Source organism: Phragmites australis, chromosome 9, assembly GCF_958298935.1.
Source record: "Phragmites australis chromosome 9, lpPhrAust1.1, whole genome shotgun sequence".
Classification (NCBI taxonomy): domain Eukaryota; kingdom Viridiplantae; phylum Streptophyta; class Magnoliopsida; order Poales; family Poaceae; genus Phragmites; species Phragmites australis.
The window spans coordinates 32,145,476-32,165,448 of NC_084929.1; the positions used below are offsets into that span (position 1 = coordinate 32,145,476).

At 46.0% G+C, this 19,973-nt stretch overlaps 2 protein-coding genes across 2 annotated transcripts; one reads left to right on the top strand and one right to left on the bottom strand.

Annotated features, from left to right (window-relative positions):
• Window positions 1-3,824: 3,824 nt before the first annotated feature.
• On the top strand, window positions 3,825-7,910 carry LOC133929204 (probable xyloglucan glycosyltransferase 7). The gene is made up of 5 exons (XM_062375875.1): window positions 3,825-4,966; window positions 5,543-5,851; window positions 5,941-6,231; window positions 6,318-6,431; window positions 6,917-7,910. The coding sequence occupies exons 1-5, from the start codon at window positions 4,247-4,249 to the stop codon at window positions 7,538-7,540; spliced, it is 2,058 nt and encodes a 685-aa protein (XP_062231859.1). The 5' UTR covers window positions 3,825-4,246; the 3' UTR covers window positions 7,541-7,910.
• A 4,032-nt stretch (window positions 7,911-11,942) lies between these two features.
• Window positions 11,943-16,655, bottom strand: LOC133929205 (uncharacterized). Its single transcript, XM_062375876.1, has 3 exons — window positions 15,920-16,655; window positions 13,068-13,255; window positions 11,943-12,806 (listed from the first exon to the last, which is right to left on the bottom strand). Exons 1-3 carry the CDS (start codon window positions 16,578-16,580, stop codon window positions 12,291-12,293), a joined length of 1,365 nt encoding a protein of 454 aa, XP_062231860.1. The 5' UTR covers window positions 16,581-16,655; the 3' UTR covers window positions 11,943-12,290.
• Between the last annotated feature and the right edge of the window lie 3,318 nt (window positions 16,656-19,973).

Below are 19,973 nucleotides of genomic sequence, written 5' to 3' on the forward strand. Positions count from 1 at the left end.
GTAGCAACATGGAACATTGGGATCTAGGCAGGTTGGTATGGCTACTGTGTGCGCATTGGGTGATATGCGAGTACATGCTTGAGATCCTAAGGACTGGTTCATGGACATGTAACCCGGCATAACAGTGCAGCCACGAGGCTTATATGGTATGGCCTGACCAATTAATTGGATATCCTCCTTATTCTGTACGCACCAATGGATGATTAAGTGGTACAAGAGGGGCCCCCTTCAGTGGATGGAATCACTATTAGTGGTGAAATCTTAGTAGGTGTTTACGGATTTGAAGACACCTTATAGAGGCCTTGTAGTGATCTCTCGATGCACACCTTGGAAGTGTGTAAGGTACCGATGGGTACCAGCAAAAGAGTTAATGATGACTCATGGGTAAAATGTGTAGACTCTGCAGAGTATAAAACTGATCAATTAGTCGTGCTCACGGTCAAGAGCAGGCTTGGACTTCTTCATGATTAGTGGGGATCTTGGATGTTTGGTTTTGGGTAGTCGGGTGGTGGTACCCTAATATGTTGGTAGCCGGATATGGGATATCTGATGAGTCTAGTAGTAAGATGGAATTCGATGAGCTATTCTTGTAATGTTAGTGTCATCACACATACTAAATAGAATTGCTAAGTCCTTTTTGAGTCCTAGATTAGGATGGCATAGATGCAGTCAACCTGAGTCGAGCCTTTCTTGCCTTAAACATTCATGTCATGTTTTCCCATACTTACTGAGTACTTCATGTACTCACATTTGTCTTATCCCAACCTCTTGATGCTGCTCAGAAGGTGAAGACTTCGAGGACGTCCCAGATGATGGATGTTGAGTTCTAGGCAAATGAAGTTTTCGACATGAAGATTATGTTTTAGGCTGGCGCTCCCCCGAACAACACCTATGGATGGATGAAAGACCCGCTACCGCTAGAAGTTATCTTAGTGTTTTCTTTTAAGATCTATAAGTCCTTTTGTAAGGAATCTTATCGTTATATAATGACACTGTTATGTTATCACTTATGAAGTTACCGCATGTATGAAATTGGGTGTGACACTCTTCCACGAGTTTGCAATGACTGACTTGGGGCCCCTCCACTACTTCATCGGGGTTTCGGCGCGTCGCACCTCCTGTGGTGTTTTTCTCTCCCAAGAGAAATACGCCATCGAGGTTCTACAGTGAGCCAACATGTCTACATGCAATTCATGCGCCATGCCCGTCGAAGCTCGCTCCAAGCTATATGCTACTGCTGGCGATCCGGTCTCCAATACGAGATTATACAAGAGTCTCGCTGGTGATCTCCAATTCCTCATGTTCACCCACCCCACCATCCAGCATAATGTTCACCAAGTGTACCTCCACATGCATGATCCCTGCGATCAGCACTTCCAGCTGATTAAGCATATTCTGAGGTACGTCAAAGGCACGTTGGGTCATGGTTTGCAGCTCTCCCACAGTTCATACCATGACATGGTCGTCTACTCCGACGCCGACTAGGCTAGCTGGTCCAACACCCGTAAGTCTACGTCCGTCTACTGCATCTTCCTAGTGACAACTTGATCTCCTAGTCCTCCAAGTGACAGCACACCATCCCCTATTCTAGTGCTAAAGCTGAGTATCGTGGTGTCACCAACACCATCGTCAAAGCTTGTTGGTTGCGCTAGCTATGTCGTCCGATGACCAATGCAATCGTCATCTACTGCAACAACATTAGCGCGATGTATCTCTCCACCAACCCCGGTCCAACATCAACAGATCAAACACGTGGAGATCGACATGTACTTCATTCATGAACGGGTTGCTCTAGGTGATATTCGAGTTCTACACATCTTGACCACTCTCTAGTACGTGTACATCTTCACCAAGGGCATGCCAACTACGGTGTTCTAGGATTTTCACTCTAGTCTCAACATCCACAACGTTCTAAATTAACACTGTGGGAGGGTGTTAGAATATGCTAGCCAAGGGCCTACAACCGAGCGTGGCGCTATTACAGGTTATTATTCATGTCCAGCAATAGCGTTTGGTCGGGACTGTTGGTTGTTGGTATTCCGGATTCCGTCGATAGAGTTTGTTTGTACATATAGATATAAACTGATTTAAAGTACAAATAGAGTTGACTTAGAGATAAATTTGGATTAGAGATGAACTCTCTCCGTACATTATACTATATGTAGCCCAAGTACTCTGAATAATCTAAGTCTGAGATTATTCGAATACTTCCAGTCTTTCACCCTGTTTACTTTGTTCCAATAAGACTCAGAGCATCTCCAACCAAGTCCTCATATTTGACCCCCTATTTCTCTTATTTAGGGGCTCCTCATTCAGATTTCATCCTCTATTTCTCAACGTGTTTCAACTGACCCCTCATATTTGACTCCCTATATTCGAATCACCTCTATTTTATTAATATCCGGTAACTCTCTCTCCTCTCTCTCCCCTCTCTTCCCCTCTCTCTCTCTCCCCTCTCTCCCAAATGAGTGGTTGGATGAGGAGCCCCTAAATGTAGGGGGTGAGGGAGGAGATTTGAGGGGTCCTCAAATAAAAGGGGTCGGATAGGGGATCGGTTGGAGATCAATTTTTATCATTTTTTTCTCAAATATAGGATAGAAGGTGAGAAGAGGACTTGATTAGAGATGCTATCATAATTACCTTTCTCCATTCCTCCCTTCCATGGAGAGCAACCAAGAACAAACCAAAGTCGAAGGCGTGCGTGCATCGCGGTAACCAAGCACTAGCTAGTTGATGAATAGCTGGCCCTGGCTGCTGCAAGCGTACAAGCAAGCTGGTACCGCTGCCGCATTAAACGTGAACATATCCACCACTCCGATCGTCCGCGAAAGCTGCCGCTGCATGATGCGGCTGTTTCAGGATTAAAATTTCGTTGAAATTTTGCGAATTTAAGAAATTTTGGTTGGAAATGAAATATTTAATTTTGAAATTTGTTTTATTAAAATTCTGCTTGTGAACGAAAAAATTGTAGAACAAAATCAAAATCCGTGCTACCCCCGTAGCCTGACCTCACGCACGGCACGATTGGGATCTTTTCAGTTCAGCCTGACGCCGACCCCTCCCCCATGTAATCATGGAACCAAAGCTTGAGCCTATTGGAACGCATATCGGTTTGGTTCTCCCCTGCCCTTTCTGTGTCGTCCAGTCCTACCATGGAGTGCTGTCAAAAGAAGCGAAACTGATCCATGCATGTATATGCCATTTCATCAGTGTACCAATACCAACGATTAGCGATTGCTTGGTAGTACCAATACTCGTCGTAAGCTTCGGTCATCGGTCGACGAACCTGACTATCCCAACCATTACTCCTTAGTTTCTTTCTCTTTCTAATTTTTTCTCTTTTTTATTCTCTTTATTTTCTCTTATCTTTAAGAGTTTTCTTTTAAAAAGATTTGTAAAAGAAAAGTAAAAAATTCTATTTTAAAGAAAATAACATTGAGAATTCTTTAAAAAAACCGTTAGGGTGTTAAAGAAAAATCGTTAGAAATTATCTTAAGATTTACAAATGTTTTCGTACATGGCAAGTTTGATCTCCAGTGCTAGCAGTAGGCTACAGCCTACAGGTAGCAGTGAGATGACCGGAGCGGAGGGATAATTCCTCCGAGCTGTGCTTGTGTTGTCTAAAGAGCAGCCGCCACCGACAGCGCCAGGCTGCAACCGCACGCAACGAATAGACGCCGTCGTGCGAGCCCACTCGGCGGCACGCCCACACGCGCGGGCAGGCAGAGCCAAGGGCAGAGCGCACGGCACGAACAAACCAAGCCGCGGCCGGACCGCCGGATCCCCTCCGCGCACGGTAAAAACGAGCCGTTTCCGCCGACATGCATCCGCTCGTTTTTCACCGGGTTGCCAGCGACCGCTTTAACCCCTCCACTCCACTCTGCTCGGTTTTTGTGTGATTTCTGTGTCTCGGACGGCGGGAGAGCGCCAAAAAGGATCTTTTTTTTAGTCGACAACGGTGGCGAGAGAGAGGGAGTGGGGCTACAAATAAATAAAGCAGGGGAGAGCTTGCCTGCTAGACCGACGTGGTGAGCTGTTCTTCTGCTCTCCCCGTGCTGCGCGACATATGCTCCCCTCCTTCGTGGGTCGTGGTCTGCTGCTCCGTTGCCGCGGTGGTGTGTTGTGTTCTTGGTCCGGCTATTAAGGCCGTTCTTGATGAGTAGGTGAGGGAAGGAGAGGTTTCTTGTGTAGCCGCGTCGGTTCTCTAGGGGTGTGGCTGGGTGAGGAAGGGTGGTGGTGCTGAGCAATGGCGCCGTCGTGGTGGGGGAGGGAGGCGAGGGGCAATGGCGGCGGGACGCCGGTGGTGGTGAAGATGGAGAATCCCAACTGGTCCATCTCCGAGGTGGCGGCGGCGGAGGAGGTGGCGCCGGGGTCGCCGGCGGGCGGGGGCAAGGCGGGGCGGGGCAAGAACGCGCGCCAGATCACGTGGGTGCTGCTCCTCAAGGCGCACCGCGCGGCGGGGCGGCTCACGGGGGCGGCATCCGCCGCGCTCGCCGTCGCCGCGGCGGCGCGCCGGAGGGTGGCGGCGGGGCGGACGGACACCGACGCTGCGCCCGGGGAGAGCACGGCGCTGCGCGCGCGCTTCTACGGCTGCATCCGGGTCTTCCTCGTGCTGTCGCTGCTGCTGCTCGCCGTCGAGGTGGCGGCGTACCTCCAGGGCTGGCACCTTGAGATGGAGCTGCCTAGGCTCCTTGCCGTGGACGGGCTCTTCGCCGCCGCCTACGCGGGGTGGATGCGCGCCCGCCTCGAGTACCTCGCGCCGCCGCTACAGTTCCTGACCAACGCCTGCGTCGTCCTTTTCTTGATCCAGAGCATCGATCGACTCGTCCTTTGCCTCGGTTGCTTCTGGATCAGGCTCAAGGGTATCAAACCCGTGCCGCAGGCCGCCGGCAAAGAGGACGTCGAGGCCGGCGCCGACGACTTCCCCATGGTGCTCGTGCAGATTCCCATGTGCAACGAGAGGGAGGTAAGCTCACAGCAGCAATTGTCTTTCAATTATTTGCTTTGGTTGTGTTCGTGCGTGCTCAAGTTGCGATTTCGGGATTGTGTCCGTGATCTTGCCGTATTCATGTCTGCCGGGATTCAAATATTCGGTTTTTTAGCTGCAATTTGGGGCTTCGTATTGACTCCTGTCTCCTGGTTCTAGTCAACCGAACACTAATAGAGTGGAGGACATGCATCGGTCTGGATCTTTGACTTGTGTTTGCTTTCTGAAGTTTAAAAGCTGTTTTGTTCTTACCCAATTTGAGCAACATAATTTAGCTTTGCATTCCGAAGGTTAGATTTTTGCGGTTGGTATTCGTACTTTCAAACGCACACTTAGCTTGTTGTTATCCAAATCACGGTGTGGATGTTGTCGCGGCCAGTTAATTAACTGATAACGCAAGTGATTGGATATCAAACTGTAGCATACATCACAGCTTCCACAAATCTGGAGCATCAGAAGTTAGCAAATGAGAGATGATCCAATTCTATTTACTACTGCACTTTTCTTTCGAAGATTAGTCCAATTCAGTTAACTTCTTAAATTTGGATGTTGCAGGTGTACCAGCAATCAATTGGTGCAGTTTGCAGCCTGGACTGGCCAAAGTCAAACTTCCTGGTTCAGGTGTTGGATGATTCTGATGATGCTACCACTTCGGCGTTAATCAAGGAGGAGGTGGAGAAATGGCAGCGGGAGGGTGTGCGCATAATATACCGGCACCGGGTGATCCGGGACGGCTACAAGGCTGGAAACCTTAAATCGGCCATGAACTGCAGTTATGTGAAAGATTATGAGTTTGTTGTCATCTTTGATGCTGATTTCCAACCACAACCAGATTTCCTGAAGCGTACCGTGCCCCATTTCAAGGTTCGGCTTAACTGAACAATGGTGACTGTTTGCTTGACAATCAATCCTATTAGTTATGTTTTCTGACAAGTTAAGTTTGCAACTTCTAGGGAAAGGATGATGTCGGGTTGGTTCAGGCAAGATGGTCTTTCGTAAACAAGGACGAGAATTTGTTGACCAGACTGCAGAACATAAATCTGTGCTTCCACTTTGAGGTGGAGCAGCAGGTCAATGGGGCGTTTCTCAACTTCTTTGGGTTCAACGGCACTGCAGGAGTGTGGAGAATTAAGGCACTTGAGGATTCTGGAGGATGGATGGAGAGGACAACAGTGGAGGATATGGACATAGCTGTCCGAGCACATCTCAAGGGATGGAAATTTCTCTTCCTGAATGATGTTGAGGTACTGGCACTGTTTTCTTTGTGGCTTATGCAGAATCTGCCTTGTGTAAAGACATGATAAATTAACTTGTGTAACTTCTCTTTCAGTGTCAATGTGAGTTGCCAGAATCATATGAAGCGTACAGAAAACAGCAACACCGGTGGCACTCAGGTCCCATGCAATTGTTTAGACTCTGCTTTGTGGACATTATAAAATCCAAGGTACGGTACTTTTTATGTAGGCATGCTGTGGAAGCTGAAACGCATGGCAAATTTATGTAGCATATTCAGTAGTAGCTCTTTTTAGTTTGCTTGCAGGAGTTCTTTGCTATATATTTTTGGGTGCAATAGGATATTTCACAAGATGAAGTAATTTTCACGAACCATCAAGTACATTAGAGTAGCACAAAGGAAACACATTGATCAAGAATCTGACCTTTCATGCAGTTTTTATTTCCATAAACAAAGGAATTAAGGAAACACATTGTTCTAGAATCTTACCTTTCATGCAGTTTTTAGTTCCGTAAATCGTCCTTTTGCGGTTCATTTGATAGGATCATTGATAAACCTACCGCAACTTATGACAGGGCATTATAGTTCTCTTTTCCTTTTATTCCCTTCTTCGTATTTGAACTCTCTCATCTTCATGCTTGGGCATAAGATTACTGGATAGTTGACCTGATGTTGCTGCTTACTTTCTTCTGCAGATTGGATTCTGGAAGAAGTGCAATCTCATATTCCTTTTCTTCCTCCTTCGGAAGCTCATCTTACCCTTCTATTCATTCACCCTTTTCTGCGTCATCCTTCCCATGACAATGTTCGTTCCTGAAGCTGAACTTCCTGCATGGGTTGTATGCTACATTCCAGCAACAATGTCCATTCTCAACATCCTCCCAGCCCCCAAATCCTTCCCATTCATTGTTCCATACCTTCTATTTGAGAACACCATGTCAGTAACCAAGTTCAATGCCATGATTTCTGGCCTGTTCCAGCTTGGGAGTGCCTACGAGTGGGTCGTCACCAAGAAATCAGGCCGTTCTTCTGAGGGAGATCTCGTTGCCCTTGTTGAGAAACACTCTAAGCAACAAAGAGTAGGTTCAGCGCCCAATCTCGATGCGCTAACAAAGGAGGAATCAAATCCTAAAAAGGATTCCAAGAAGAAGAAGCACAATAGGATCTACAGGAAGGAACTTTTACTTTCCTTCCTACTGTTAACAGCAGCCGCCCGAAGTATGCTGTCTGCCCAGGGCATCCATTTCTACTTCCTTCTGTTCCAAGGGGTCTCATTCTTGGTTGTCGGTCTCGACCTAATTGGCGAGCAAGTGGAGTGATAGAAAATAAGGCGTATAATGAATTCTTTTTTTTTTGTCTGAAGAAATCTTTGCAAGCATCAAAGGGCTCTTTGTAAAGGGAAGAGTGATGCACTCTTTGATGCTTACACGAGGAAGCTTTGATCCCTATTCTAGGGGTTGAGATTCACCAGAGATACCAAAAATGTGGAGCTGTAGATAGGTATAGTTTGGGTTCAGCCTGTGAGATGCTTTTAGTCTTTCGGGTCTCAATTCTTTTGTAAGAATATTCTGTGTGTCTAGATGGGTTCTTTTTTCTAAACAGACTTTACCTTCAAATGAGGATAATACTTGTGTTTACCATGTATTTGATCAATTACCATGATTATTGAGATACATGTCCTATAATCCATCTCTTTTTAGAAGTGTGGTATAGAATTACTCACTTGTTCCAGCACAATCTTATGCTTGGATATTGTGGCATAGAATTACTCACTTGTATGACTCACAAATGGAACTTGTCGAAGCCTTGAAAGGGGATTGTTACATCTTTGCTACATGCATGCTGTCTTTGGCTTCATCATGTGCATTTTGGCAGGGTCATGTTTGTTTGTTTTCTATCCCTATCCTTGAAAGGGACAACAATTCATAAGTGTGTCCCTTGGTTTGCAACAATCCATGTGGAGGCAAATAGGAAATACTAGTTACCAGTAAGCTCGTTTGGCCTGTCCCCTGATGGTGCTTGTTCTCCAAATTGTCCATTTAGCGATTTGGCATCCAGAGTTAGTAGTAGTTCTCAAGTGAAAATGCATCTGCTAGATTTTACGAATGGTAGTATTTTCCTTGGTCCTTGAACATGGTCTGCCATTTCTGGACACATGAACACAGAAGGGAAATTTTCTATTGTGTAACCATTACACAAATCAATTTATGTAACCAATCAACCAACACACCATGCTAGAAGTTGTAAAAAATTCTAACAAAAATATGATAGTGCAGAGCACGCTATCATCTAACATCTCATGAAATTTGAGCTCAAACAACTTGTATATAGAGAAAAAAAAAAGAAAATTTCAGTGATTCATATATAGAGATATTATTCATGGATGAAATTTCTTTTTTCCTTATACAAGTTGTTCTTTGAGCTTAAAATTTATATATAAGATGATATAGATGACAGCATGATCTATACTATTATATTTTTGTTTGAATTTTTTTATAATTTTTAACATAATATTTTTATTGTTTAGTTACACAAACTGATTTGTGTAACGGTTACAGTAGAATTTCTCGTAGAAAGGAGGGAGGGTCCATCTGTTTGAGAAACTTATAAGTACCAGCTTAGGTTCAGACAGACTAAACTGAACTCTCAGTTTGGGCAGTGACTGACACTTTTCAGCCTCTACTTTTTTTTTAAAAAAAAAGACAGCAGCTTACACTTTTGTTTTTGAAACTGAACCAGCAGAATAGCTTTCAGTGGTATTAATAAGAAGAACGGGTTGAAGTGATCGATTAATTAAGAAACTGAGTAAAAATCATGCAACAGAGCGAATTAAGAGCCTAGCTAAAGAGCTAGATCTAGAGTACCATAACAACAACAACAATAATAAAAAAAACAACTACAAGAACTAACAGAAGAAAAAAAACCACAATAACACCACTCCGGAGTAGAAACCCACCAAACAGCTACACATAAGCTTTTAGAACCCCTTGTTTCCTGAACAGAGGAAGAGGATAAAAAAGAAAAACGGTGCCTACTGCAGACAGCGCACATGGCTCCAATTCTCGCAGGAAAGAGACCCTCTCCAACGTCCCCATCACACTCGATATCTAGGACATAATCAAAACCAAACACATTTTCCCCCCAGGATGATCCACATGAGAAGGCTCTTGATTTGTCGACCTGCTCTCCAGGGCGGAGGATGGTTGTGGCCAAGTGAGCCATGGTACCTTTTAGTCTAACAAATTTTATATATTTTGTAGTGTATTTTTTTCTTCGATTCAATAAATTTTATATATTTATAGTGTATTTTGAACTAAAATTCTCATATTTCATTGATTCGACCTTATGATTTAATTAGAGCTCATTTGACTTCACTAGCCCTGAATTTGGATCCAAGCTCTGTCACTAGCTCTCAAAGCAAAGTTCCTTGACCGCGACACGCTATCTGCAGCCGGGCTGTACTCGCATTTGTCACGTTAGCGCGTACATGGGCGCAATGCCGGCGCGTGAGACGGTGCAACGAGACAACCGGAATTGACATTTGGGGGCACAGCGTTTCTTCTTTCTCTCCTTCTGAGCTGAAAGCAGCAGGTGGCTGCGTGTTTTTTTGGGCTGGGGCAGCTGCTGCGAGCTTGCATCTAGTGGTAAGTCATTCCCATGTGCTTGCTCCGGTCGGTTCTCCTCATCCGGTTTGGCCATTTGATGTATCTGGTTCGGCGTCGTCAGGTGCGGGATTTGGTGCGTGCGGCGCAAGAACTCCACGCAACAGTCCATCCAGACTCACATGGGCTCCATATTGCTCCACCTGCCGCGCCAACCCGCAAGTAGGGATTAATATGGAACGATGTATGATTTATTTTAATTTAAATTCATCAATTAACTAATTATTTTAATTAGATTAAAAACTAGTTAATTAATTGAATGGTACTAGCGTGATATATATAAGCACCCATGGCGCCGTGGCAACAACATGCATGTGTGAGACACGCGGATGCCCGATGAATCGGCCACTTCACTGGACTGCGAGTCTGCGACTGTATAGGCACGCGCGAACGCGAGACGGCAAGGGGGGGCACGCCGATTGCCGGGATCAGGTCGGCAGGCGGAAGTGGACGGCCTCCACCGAAAGAAAGCAACAGCGTGGTCTCGTCATTTCCTCGCCCCACGCCTGTGATGGCGCAGTGGTGCTGCCGTGCCGACCCGACCGCTCGGCTTCGCTGCTGCCACCACAGGAGAAAAGGAAGGAACCTCACGAGCGCCATCCGCCTGTCGGTCAGCCTCGCCCTCGCCGCTGCCGGGCGCCTGCGGCCCACGCACCGCGTGCTCTCAGGGTGTGACGTCCAACACCAATACATGCCGGGACGGTTGTTTTGGCGAAATGGATCGTGACGGCTACAATCAAGAGTTGATATTATTAGCATTCTGATCGCTACAACTTTCGGCGGCCGTTGTTCGCTTTCCTGGCCAAGGGTCTACCGGCTGCTTGTGTACGGCGGTCTCGGCATCCAGGACCTCAGCCTTGCAGTCTTGGCCCTCCGACTGAGGTGGCTTTGGTGGCAGCGTTGTGTGCCTTACAAGTCATGGACAAACCTCCCTTTGCACCATGAGAAAGAGGTGCTCGCTCTGTTCCAAGTCTCCAAGATGGGAGGTGGGCAATGGAGAATCCATTTTCTTTTGGTCTGATAACTGGATTGATGGTACTTCAATCAAAGCCACCACACCAGATCTGTTCAGTTGCGTGGCTCCTTCAATTTTGAAGAGAAGAACCCTAAGGGATGCTCTGCAGGAACGAAATTGGGTCAAGGATATTACTGGCCAATTGTCAATTCCGGCGATTCTACAATACCTACACATTTGGAGCCTCCTGGAATCAATCACTCTAACCAACGTCGAAGGCCGAGCAATTTGGAAATGGTCGAGCTCAGGACAATTCTCATCGAAATCAGCTTATCAGGTCTTGTTTATTGGTTCCACCTTCTTTGAGGGAGCTTCGGTCCTGTGGAAAACTTGGGCCTCTACCAAAGTCAAGTTCTTCGGCTGGCTTGCCCTGCATGGCCAGCTTTGGACATCGGTGAGGCGGCAGCGGCAGGGACTCCAAATGGATGACTCTTGTGCACACTGCTCCCAGCTATCGGAAACTATTGACCATCTTCTTCTTCAATGCACCCTGGCTAGGGAGATTTGGTGGAGGATCCTAGGGGTTCATGTTCCATAATCGGAGAACTCCTTATGTTCTTGGTGGCTGGACTTACATAGCCACATTGACAACGAGATTCGGAAAGGGTTGAACTCTCTGATTCTCCTCACTTGTTGGAGAATCTGGTTATCGTGTAATGACATAATTTTCAACAGGCACGGAACATCATCGGATACCTTGGTGACCCTCATTAGGGATGACATTAGCCGATGGTGCGAGGTAGGGGCGAAGAGACTAGCGACGGCCATGGAGCGCCTGTGTCTGGTCATCCTCTGAGTTAGGATGATCTTAGTACTCATGTTGTTCTAAGTCGTGTAATCTCTGTTACAAACTCATTGATTCTCAGCCTAACGGTCACTGTATGACCCACACTCATTTTGGGTCGTCGTGTAAACTTTTGCTTCTTTGCTTTTTCTTAATAAAAAATACGTAGCTCTCTCATGTAACCGAGAAAAAAAAATTATTAGCATTCTTCATCAAGACTAAGACTTCGGATCTCGAATGCAAAAACTCAATGCAGGCTGTTTGTACGAAAGGAATGGAGAATGAGATTTCAGATAGACAGTGGTAGGTTACACACAAGACACAAATGGTTCTCTCTATGTACAGAACTCAGAACGAGGTCAATAATACACATGTAGTGCTTGCCATTAACACTAACACGAGCTGCAGAGGCATGCTTATCATTACGATTCCACTTCCAGGGTATCCGAGACCGAGATACTTCTTGGATTCATTACTTTCGGAGTCCAATAATAGCAGAGCAATGATCCTTGGCTGTGATCTCGGCCCTACTGAAATGAATCCAGCAAGTGGCCGCGGGAGTACCGGATCGAGATAATTGCACACCGGGGACCAGACTTTGAGCTTGCCTAGTTACTTGGCTGCTTGCCCTGTTGCCCATCCTTTTTATTGTCATCGTCGTCGCTGCCGTCCTCCAGATCGCTGAACGACACGTCTTCCTCCTGCTCTAGTGAAGTCCTGTTGCTTGGTGCGCCCACCGCCTCAGGCTCGTCGTCGTCAGGCCATTCGTCGACTTCATCTTCGTCAGTCTCAAAATGAATTTTTTTCGACTCAACGGGTGAGATCTTGCTTTCGTTTCTCACTGCCAGCTCTTCGACCACTGACTTGTCAACTATTTCCACCTCAGTGGTGGACACTGGGAATTTTTCAGATTCGATTTCTGGCATGATATCAGAAGTGGGTTCTTCCAACGATGAAACCTCTGACATGCCAGCTTTATCTTGGATGCCTGAAGGTTGTATCACCTTCTCTTCAGCAGGAGCAGAGGAAAATTTTGCATTCTCTGATGATTCACCAGGAACCTTGGATCCCTGCTTATTCTGAGCCTGTAAACTTTGCAACAATTCTTCCCTTGCTTCTAGGATCTGCACGGATAAGAAGATTTTAAGGTCCCACGTATACACAGGTGGAGTTAACGTAAAAGCGTAGCCCCAAAATTGAAAGCTACAAAAGAAGCAGACTGTTATTTTATAGTCTGCACAGAAAGCTGTAACCAGCCGGTGAAAGTTTAATTGTTTGTTTATGAAACATGCCATCCATTGCAATGTGCATGGCACAAAAATTCATAACAAATCAAAAACAATGTGCCATAGCAGATATATACTGTGGATGATCCAGGAAATTACCTGTGGTGTTGAAAGAAGTTCAGCATCTTGCTTGTTGAGTTTTGAGTGCAGAAGCACAAAATAGATCTTCCAGAAACATGCCTCACTCATATCAGTAGAGCAAATCTGAGCCTTTGAGTCTGATAAGCTTGGCACAAGGTGCTCTATGGCTAATGCATGCATATACTGAGCATCCGACAGTTCAAAATCTACAAAGAAAAACTATGTAAGATACAAGAACGGAAAGAGGAAATCGTCAAGGTCTGTAACATACCATGGTCGCATTACAAAAAGACCAGACAAAGCCTCAGGAGTCAGGTCACCACTAAAGGATTAAAGACAAGAGGAAGATGAGTCAACAGGCAAAAGCAGAATATAATCTATTTATTCCAGAAGTAAAAGTTATGCATTCTTGTGGCAGGTAGGGAAATATGTACGATTTGGTGATAAAAAGCGCTAGGGAAAAAATAGCAAATCATAGGTCATGGAATATGGTCCTGTGATCAATAAAAACACAAAACATACAACAACCAACATACTTGTTGAATGGTAATCGTGGGATACAAAATTACAGATTATACTGCAGGATGTAAAATCATAGCTTGATGATTTGATCCATTATATTGGAGTATTTCCCGTCCATAATGATATGATTTGCAACCCTAAATTTCAAAGAAAGCTGTATTTCCCATAAGGAATTCAGGATACAAAGTATTCCGGAAATGTGTTTCAACCATATGGTCCCAGGGAGCTTGGTACTGAAATCATTCATTAGGACGGTCAAATATAATGGAAGCTCGAGAAACCCAAGTTAAAAAGAATCCAGTTCATCCCCAATCATGCTATCACCAATGAAATTAGCATACTTCAGAATTATCATAAGTCATTCATACTAATGATCACAGATATGTGCAGAACTACTCGTAGAATTATGAAGTTAAACTAAAGGCCCAGCAAGACTGTAGCAGCAACTAATCCAGTAGCCTCTATTTCCTAGTAACGCAAAATCCAAACAAAATTAAATCAAACTAAATATAACTTTAGAATGGAGACCAACAACCTAGGGCCAAAATTTTGGGAAGTAATCAATATTCTTTGTCAAGCAACATTCACAAATGTAATCACAAGATCAATACATGTCAGTATAAGAGCAACTCCAACATAACATCTATAATAAATACACCATCTATATCTCCATATGGATTACCATCTATAAAGATTCCCCCTCTATATTATTTCACCACTCCAACAGCACATTCATATTTCACCCACCATATTCTCTCTCCTATTTTTTAATAGTATTCTCTAACTAACAATATATTCACGGGTCCACATGTCATTCACTCTTTCTCTATCGCCCTCTCCTTCCCGTCCTCGCCAGAGTAGGGCATCAGTCGAGCAACGCCACCGAGCCACACCGACTCTGTACAGAGCACATGGCCGGCGGCCCGACGAGCTCACTGGCCGCGGGCAGCAGCACGAAGGCGGCCAGGAAGGCCACACACACACAAGACACGCACTCCAGTAGGCTGGAGATCAATAACTCAATGGCATCAACACAGGGGCCGGAGATTAACAATTCGTCGGCTCAACGCACACAAGAGACATGCACGCTGGCAAACACATCGGCGGCAGATAGCACAACGGGAAAAGCACACGCACGCCGGCAGTGACAGCCGGGTCACCCGACACGACGGCGGCAGAACACGTGCAAGCGATGGCAATCTAAGGTAGCGCGACCAGATCAAAGCGGAGCTCACACCGGCGGCAAAGTCCAGCACCGGTTCGTCGCCTAGTCTTGCCAGCACGCCGATGTGCAACATGGTGACACAAAGCGCACCATGCCAGCACATCGACAAGTGGCGCAACAATGCTAACCTCAACTCACGCACAAGACGAACAAGAAAGAGAAGGGAATAAACAGAGATGAGAGGGAGATCACCATACATCACGAATCACAGCTCACCTCTACGAGCATAGTACTAGCAAGAACACAAGCCATCACCCTCAACGACGGGGACTTGGATTTACGGTGGCGAGGATGGATTGTACGGTAGCCCAAGTTGTTACGATTTGGGGAGAAAATACACCAGCTACCCCGAAGCCAAAACCGATCTGGCTCTTCAAATCGATTCTGGGGATAGAGATAAGGCTAGCATGGGATTCATATTCGGTTGAGGTAGAGGTGACGCCGATTTGGGGAATGGCTCAAAGGCGGCTCAGTCTGGGGCGGCAGCGCGAAGGGGAAAAGAGAGCGCTGCCACTTATGTCATGCCGCTGACCAGATCTGGGAGGACGGGGAGGGAAGAAAAGACCAACGAGGTGCCGCCGCTCCGTCCTGTCCTAGGCTAATTAGGGTGGTGGCGGGAGCGCGGGGCGGAGCAGTAGTTGGGGGATGGTGCGGGGGAGGCACTCGCTAAATGTGGCGTGCGAGAGGACGGCGATGGAGCGTGCGCCAAAATAGCGGGAGTGATAGCATTGCTGCTGGACTTTTTTTCGCTGAGATAGCTTAAAAACGAGATGGCAGGTGGGATAGAAGCTCTCTTGGAGATGCTCTAACGTGCCGGATTTTCCACAAAATGTATGGACACCGCACGCGCTCCTCAACAATTATACTTTTCACAGGTCAAATAGAGTGAAAAGAAGTAAATATACACCGCTTAAGGCTCGAGTTAATAAGATACAGCCTAAGCAATCATAAATTGTCCACAAAAATAAGCAATGATAAATTCACAACCAAGTTTTCCCCATCCAGTCACTTCTCTTCCCCAGCAATCTCAACTAATTGTACTTATGTTGATATAGAAAGGCATTCCATTTCTTCAAAACGCACCGAAATTTCGAAATCACACCACTAAAGCACTAATTCTTACCATCGGCGTAGCGCTCGCTGATGAAGAGGGGAAAATCGAGCCACGTCTCGGGCCGCGTGGAGATGTGCCTCACGAACACCACCACCTCCTCGGTGATCCCGGCCACCGGCTCCTCCTCGTCTGCTTCCCCCTGACCAAACGGCAGGAGCGACGACGCGATCTTGGAGATCTCCGCCACGGCCAAGTTGTTCTGCAGCATCGAGATGCCGCTACTCACCCTCCCGCCGATCTCCGCCAGATCGCTCCGGATCCCCGCGATCCGCGGAGGCTGCGCTGCCTCATCCCCGTCCTCGCCTCCATCTCCATCGTACTCCTTCCCTTCCTCCTTGTCTTCCACCTCCGCCGGAGCCTCCGCGCGCGGGGTCGAGGATTCCGGCAGCGTCGGGGGCGGCGCGAGGAAGGACGCGACGCCCCAGAGGCGGCGGGTGAGGGTCTCGGTGAACTCGGAGATGTCGTCCTTGACGCCGCGGCTCGGGGTGTTGGGCTGCTCCGGCTCCTCGGTGTCGGGGTTCGGGTTGGGGCCGCGCAGCAAGGAGTCCTCCTCCGGGGCCGCCGCCCTCTCAGCAGAGGCGGTCTCGGGCTCGGACTCCTCGGCGTCGGAGTCCAGCTCGCCGCGCGGCGAGGAGAGGGTGGCCGCAATGGAGCGTGCGAGCCACGACATGGCGCGTGCGGGTGCGGGACCGCGTGAGTGCGCGCGCGCGTGGGAAGAGGGAGAATGTGTGGGCCCGTGAGGAGGGTCCAGCAAGTGTGGGATCACTTGGGTTGTGTCCTGACTCCTGCTACGTATGGAGCCGTGTGATCACGAAGCAACGGCCGAGATCAAATCGAGAATTAGGGTGCAAATTGTTCGATCTTTTTAATTTAACCAATAACAATATTTTTCTTAAATTAAGTATTTTTTTGAAAATTAATGTAATTAATTAAACTAAAAAAAGATCGATACTATCTTTAGGTTCACCAATTTACATGCTATTGAAGATTACAAAAACGACACCTTTGGCTCGGGGTCAGAAGAAAAAAGCACTTCAAGAACTCAGCCACCGCCTTGCCGGGATGCGGCTCCCATTCCCCAATCCCCCATGCTCAGAAGCTCTTCGAAATTTATCAGTTGCTGGAAGGACTTGAAATGTTCTGTTGTTGCATTGAGACCTTGATTTATGATCTTCTGATGAGATATTACGTCCTTTATGTTGAATTGACTGATCTTGATTTATATTCGATTATCCTGTAACCGCTGAGAGCTCACAAGCTTGTTCAACCTGAAGATTTTGGGTGTTGATTCAATCAATCTCTGGATGACTTTCCTCTTGTGACATTTTTTTATAATAGAGGTCACCTTCTTGCGAGCTTAATCATGATCGACACTGTCTGCATGTTTAAAGCCTGAGTTCATAAATATTTTTTATATGATGGAAAGAATTGTATTTAGACAGTACGTTAATATACTAAACTTACCATCATATTGATTAGACATAAAATTCATAAATAGTTTTTAACATAGTACGTTTATACCCATCAAACTGAACTAATGAAATGAAAAGATTAACAAAATAAATAGTCATATCTTACATTTGCATAGTTCACAGTGTATAGATGTTGAATACCTAGATCATCTTAAGATAGCGGAGAAAAGTGGCAACGTAAATTAGCGGAAGAATGCTAGCTGTGCCAGTCAATGCTATTAGGATAAGATAGTCGTCATCTCCGAAGTGATAATAAGAAGTTGTAAGGATGAGTGCCAACAAATCCACCAATATTTTTAAGTTCATCAATGTCGTCCGAAGATGAAGACCTCAAAGAGAGGGATTGTTGTGGCATGAAATCATTGTCATATTGAGCTATCACGGTAGTAGCATGTTCTATTTACTTGTCGGTTATATGTCATCTCGATGTGGTACGTGAACATCATCTTGCAATGATCATTGAACCTTCTCAAGTTTTGCTACTGGATCATCGAGGCATTAGAGGCATAAAATCATCATCCTCATTGTTCTCGTTATTTTCTGGATGAGTAGTAGAGGACATCATTGTATCCCTTAGGTTCACCAACCGTCGTCGTCTTCTACGCGAACCAAGCATGACACCCCCACCGAAGAGCATATACATCATCAAAAAAGTTTGTGATATCTTTGTTGATTAATTGGGAGTCTTCTGAGAACGCCTAACGCAAAAGAGGAGCATTTGAATCAATGGAGAAAAGATAAGTAGGGTGAGCACATAGGAAATTATGAACCTGAATGTGAGATGCATATTGGTCAGGCAACATCACTATCATTTTTTGACTCCTAGAGAAGCCTAGAACAGAAGGATGATCAGCTAGTTTGCACACCCTGAGATACGTTTGATGCTGCTCGTGCAAGAGGACCCTAAGGTCCTTGGTGGTTACATGTTGGAGCGGAGTGATTAACACAGAACAGAAAGGTCTTACATGTAATTTGGTCACAGCTTGGATTATGTTGTTCTCCTTGAAGGGGCCATCCTTCCCATCACTACAACCTGCAAAGAGGCATTAAGTGTTATATGAATTGTTGTAGGTGTTCATGGAAAGCATGTACTCGAAGATCCTGTCATAGATTTATTGATCCTTTACTGCAACGTTATGGCGCTGCACCAAAGCACAAATCCCTTATTATTTAAGAAACGTTAAACAAGTATTAAATATAATAATTAATATGTAACAAAGCTTAATAAATAACTAACAAATAAAGTTATGTGCCAAAATTATTTGATAAATATTACATAAACTAAAAATAATTAAATTAACAATACAGTGAATATTACATAATAGGAATGACTACGACAATAAAGTCAACAATACATGTGTCATTAACAAGTACAAGTGCACCGAACAACTACACTGACAACTCGATGACGACGACGCTGCACGCAATCCCTATGATTGTACACGTCTGGTGGGTGTGTGGCCCTCATCCCAGTAGCTTACGCTGGCTCCTGCCACGTGTTCCCTAGCTCGACATCATCATCATCCTGCCCTGTGGGACCCCCACCGATCGTTTATCCCGCTCTGCTAACTCTGTTCTGCATGTACCATGAAAAAGGATCCTCATGCGGCAGTGTGGACACCCCTAGAACGTGCTACGACAGAGTCCGATGTGCCAAAGGCTCACCCTACTGGTACCACTGTGAACCTCCATGTGCATCGAGATATTAGAGGTATTATGCGCTGAGGAGCTTGATGTAGCTAGCTGCCTGCATTACAGCAACCCAGTTAAAATCATGCGTGCCACTCCAGTCAGGTGTCTGCTGCATGCAATCAACGACGTCCTTGTGACGAATCGATGCTGCAGGCGGAGGTGTCAGCATAGTTTGAGGAGGCTATATCCACTGTAGGGTCTGTAAACCTAGTATACACTGCTCGGGTGCGGGAGCCTGCGTGCACTCCTCGCGATGCTCTGAATCCGAAGGTGCCTCTCACGACTATGTCTGAATAGGTTCGTCACGGGCACTGGACAAGCGCCTGCTGTAGGAGGCACGAGACGGATCCATGGCTGATAGGTTATACCCCTCCAATGCGAGGTATGATCACCTAGATCATGTATAGCGGATAGGAAGCGGAACCCTCTCGTCCTCATGTAGTCCTAGAGAGGGTTCCAATCCCTCCACATTGATGGCTCGCTTGCTTCCCCACAAGTTTGCTCCGCCTGCGTATGCATCTCGTACATCTCTTCGATTTGTATAAGATTAGGGCCATGATAGTAATACAGAGATTTAACCAATAAAAATTGTTAAAATACCATATCACTTACCACAACATGAAGAAGGTGGGTATGATCCTCAGGGAAGGGTCTGAGGGTCAGCTCTATAAGTCTGCTAAGTAAGGTGGTACAAGTGCACGGATGATACCACAAAAGGTACTCCTAGTATGTGGTGTTGTCATATTATCCAGCAGGAATGACGACATATATCGTGGCTGACTCCGTCCACCTTAGTAAGTGCTCGGCATGCACAGATGCCCAGTCCCGTATGCCTCTGGCCCCTTGTGCACTCCTCATGTTCATGATATAAAAAATTATAATTTATTAACATTGATCAC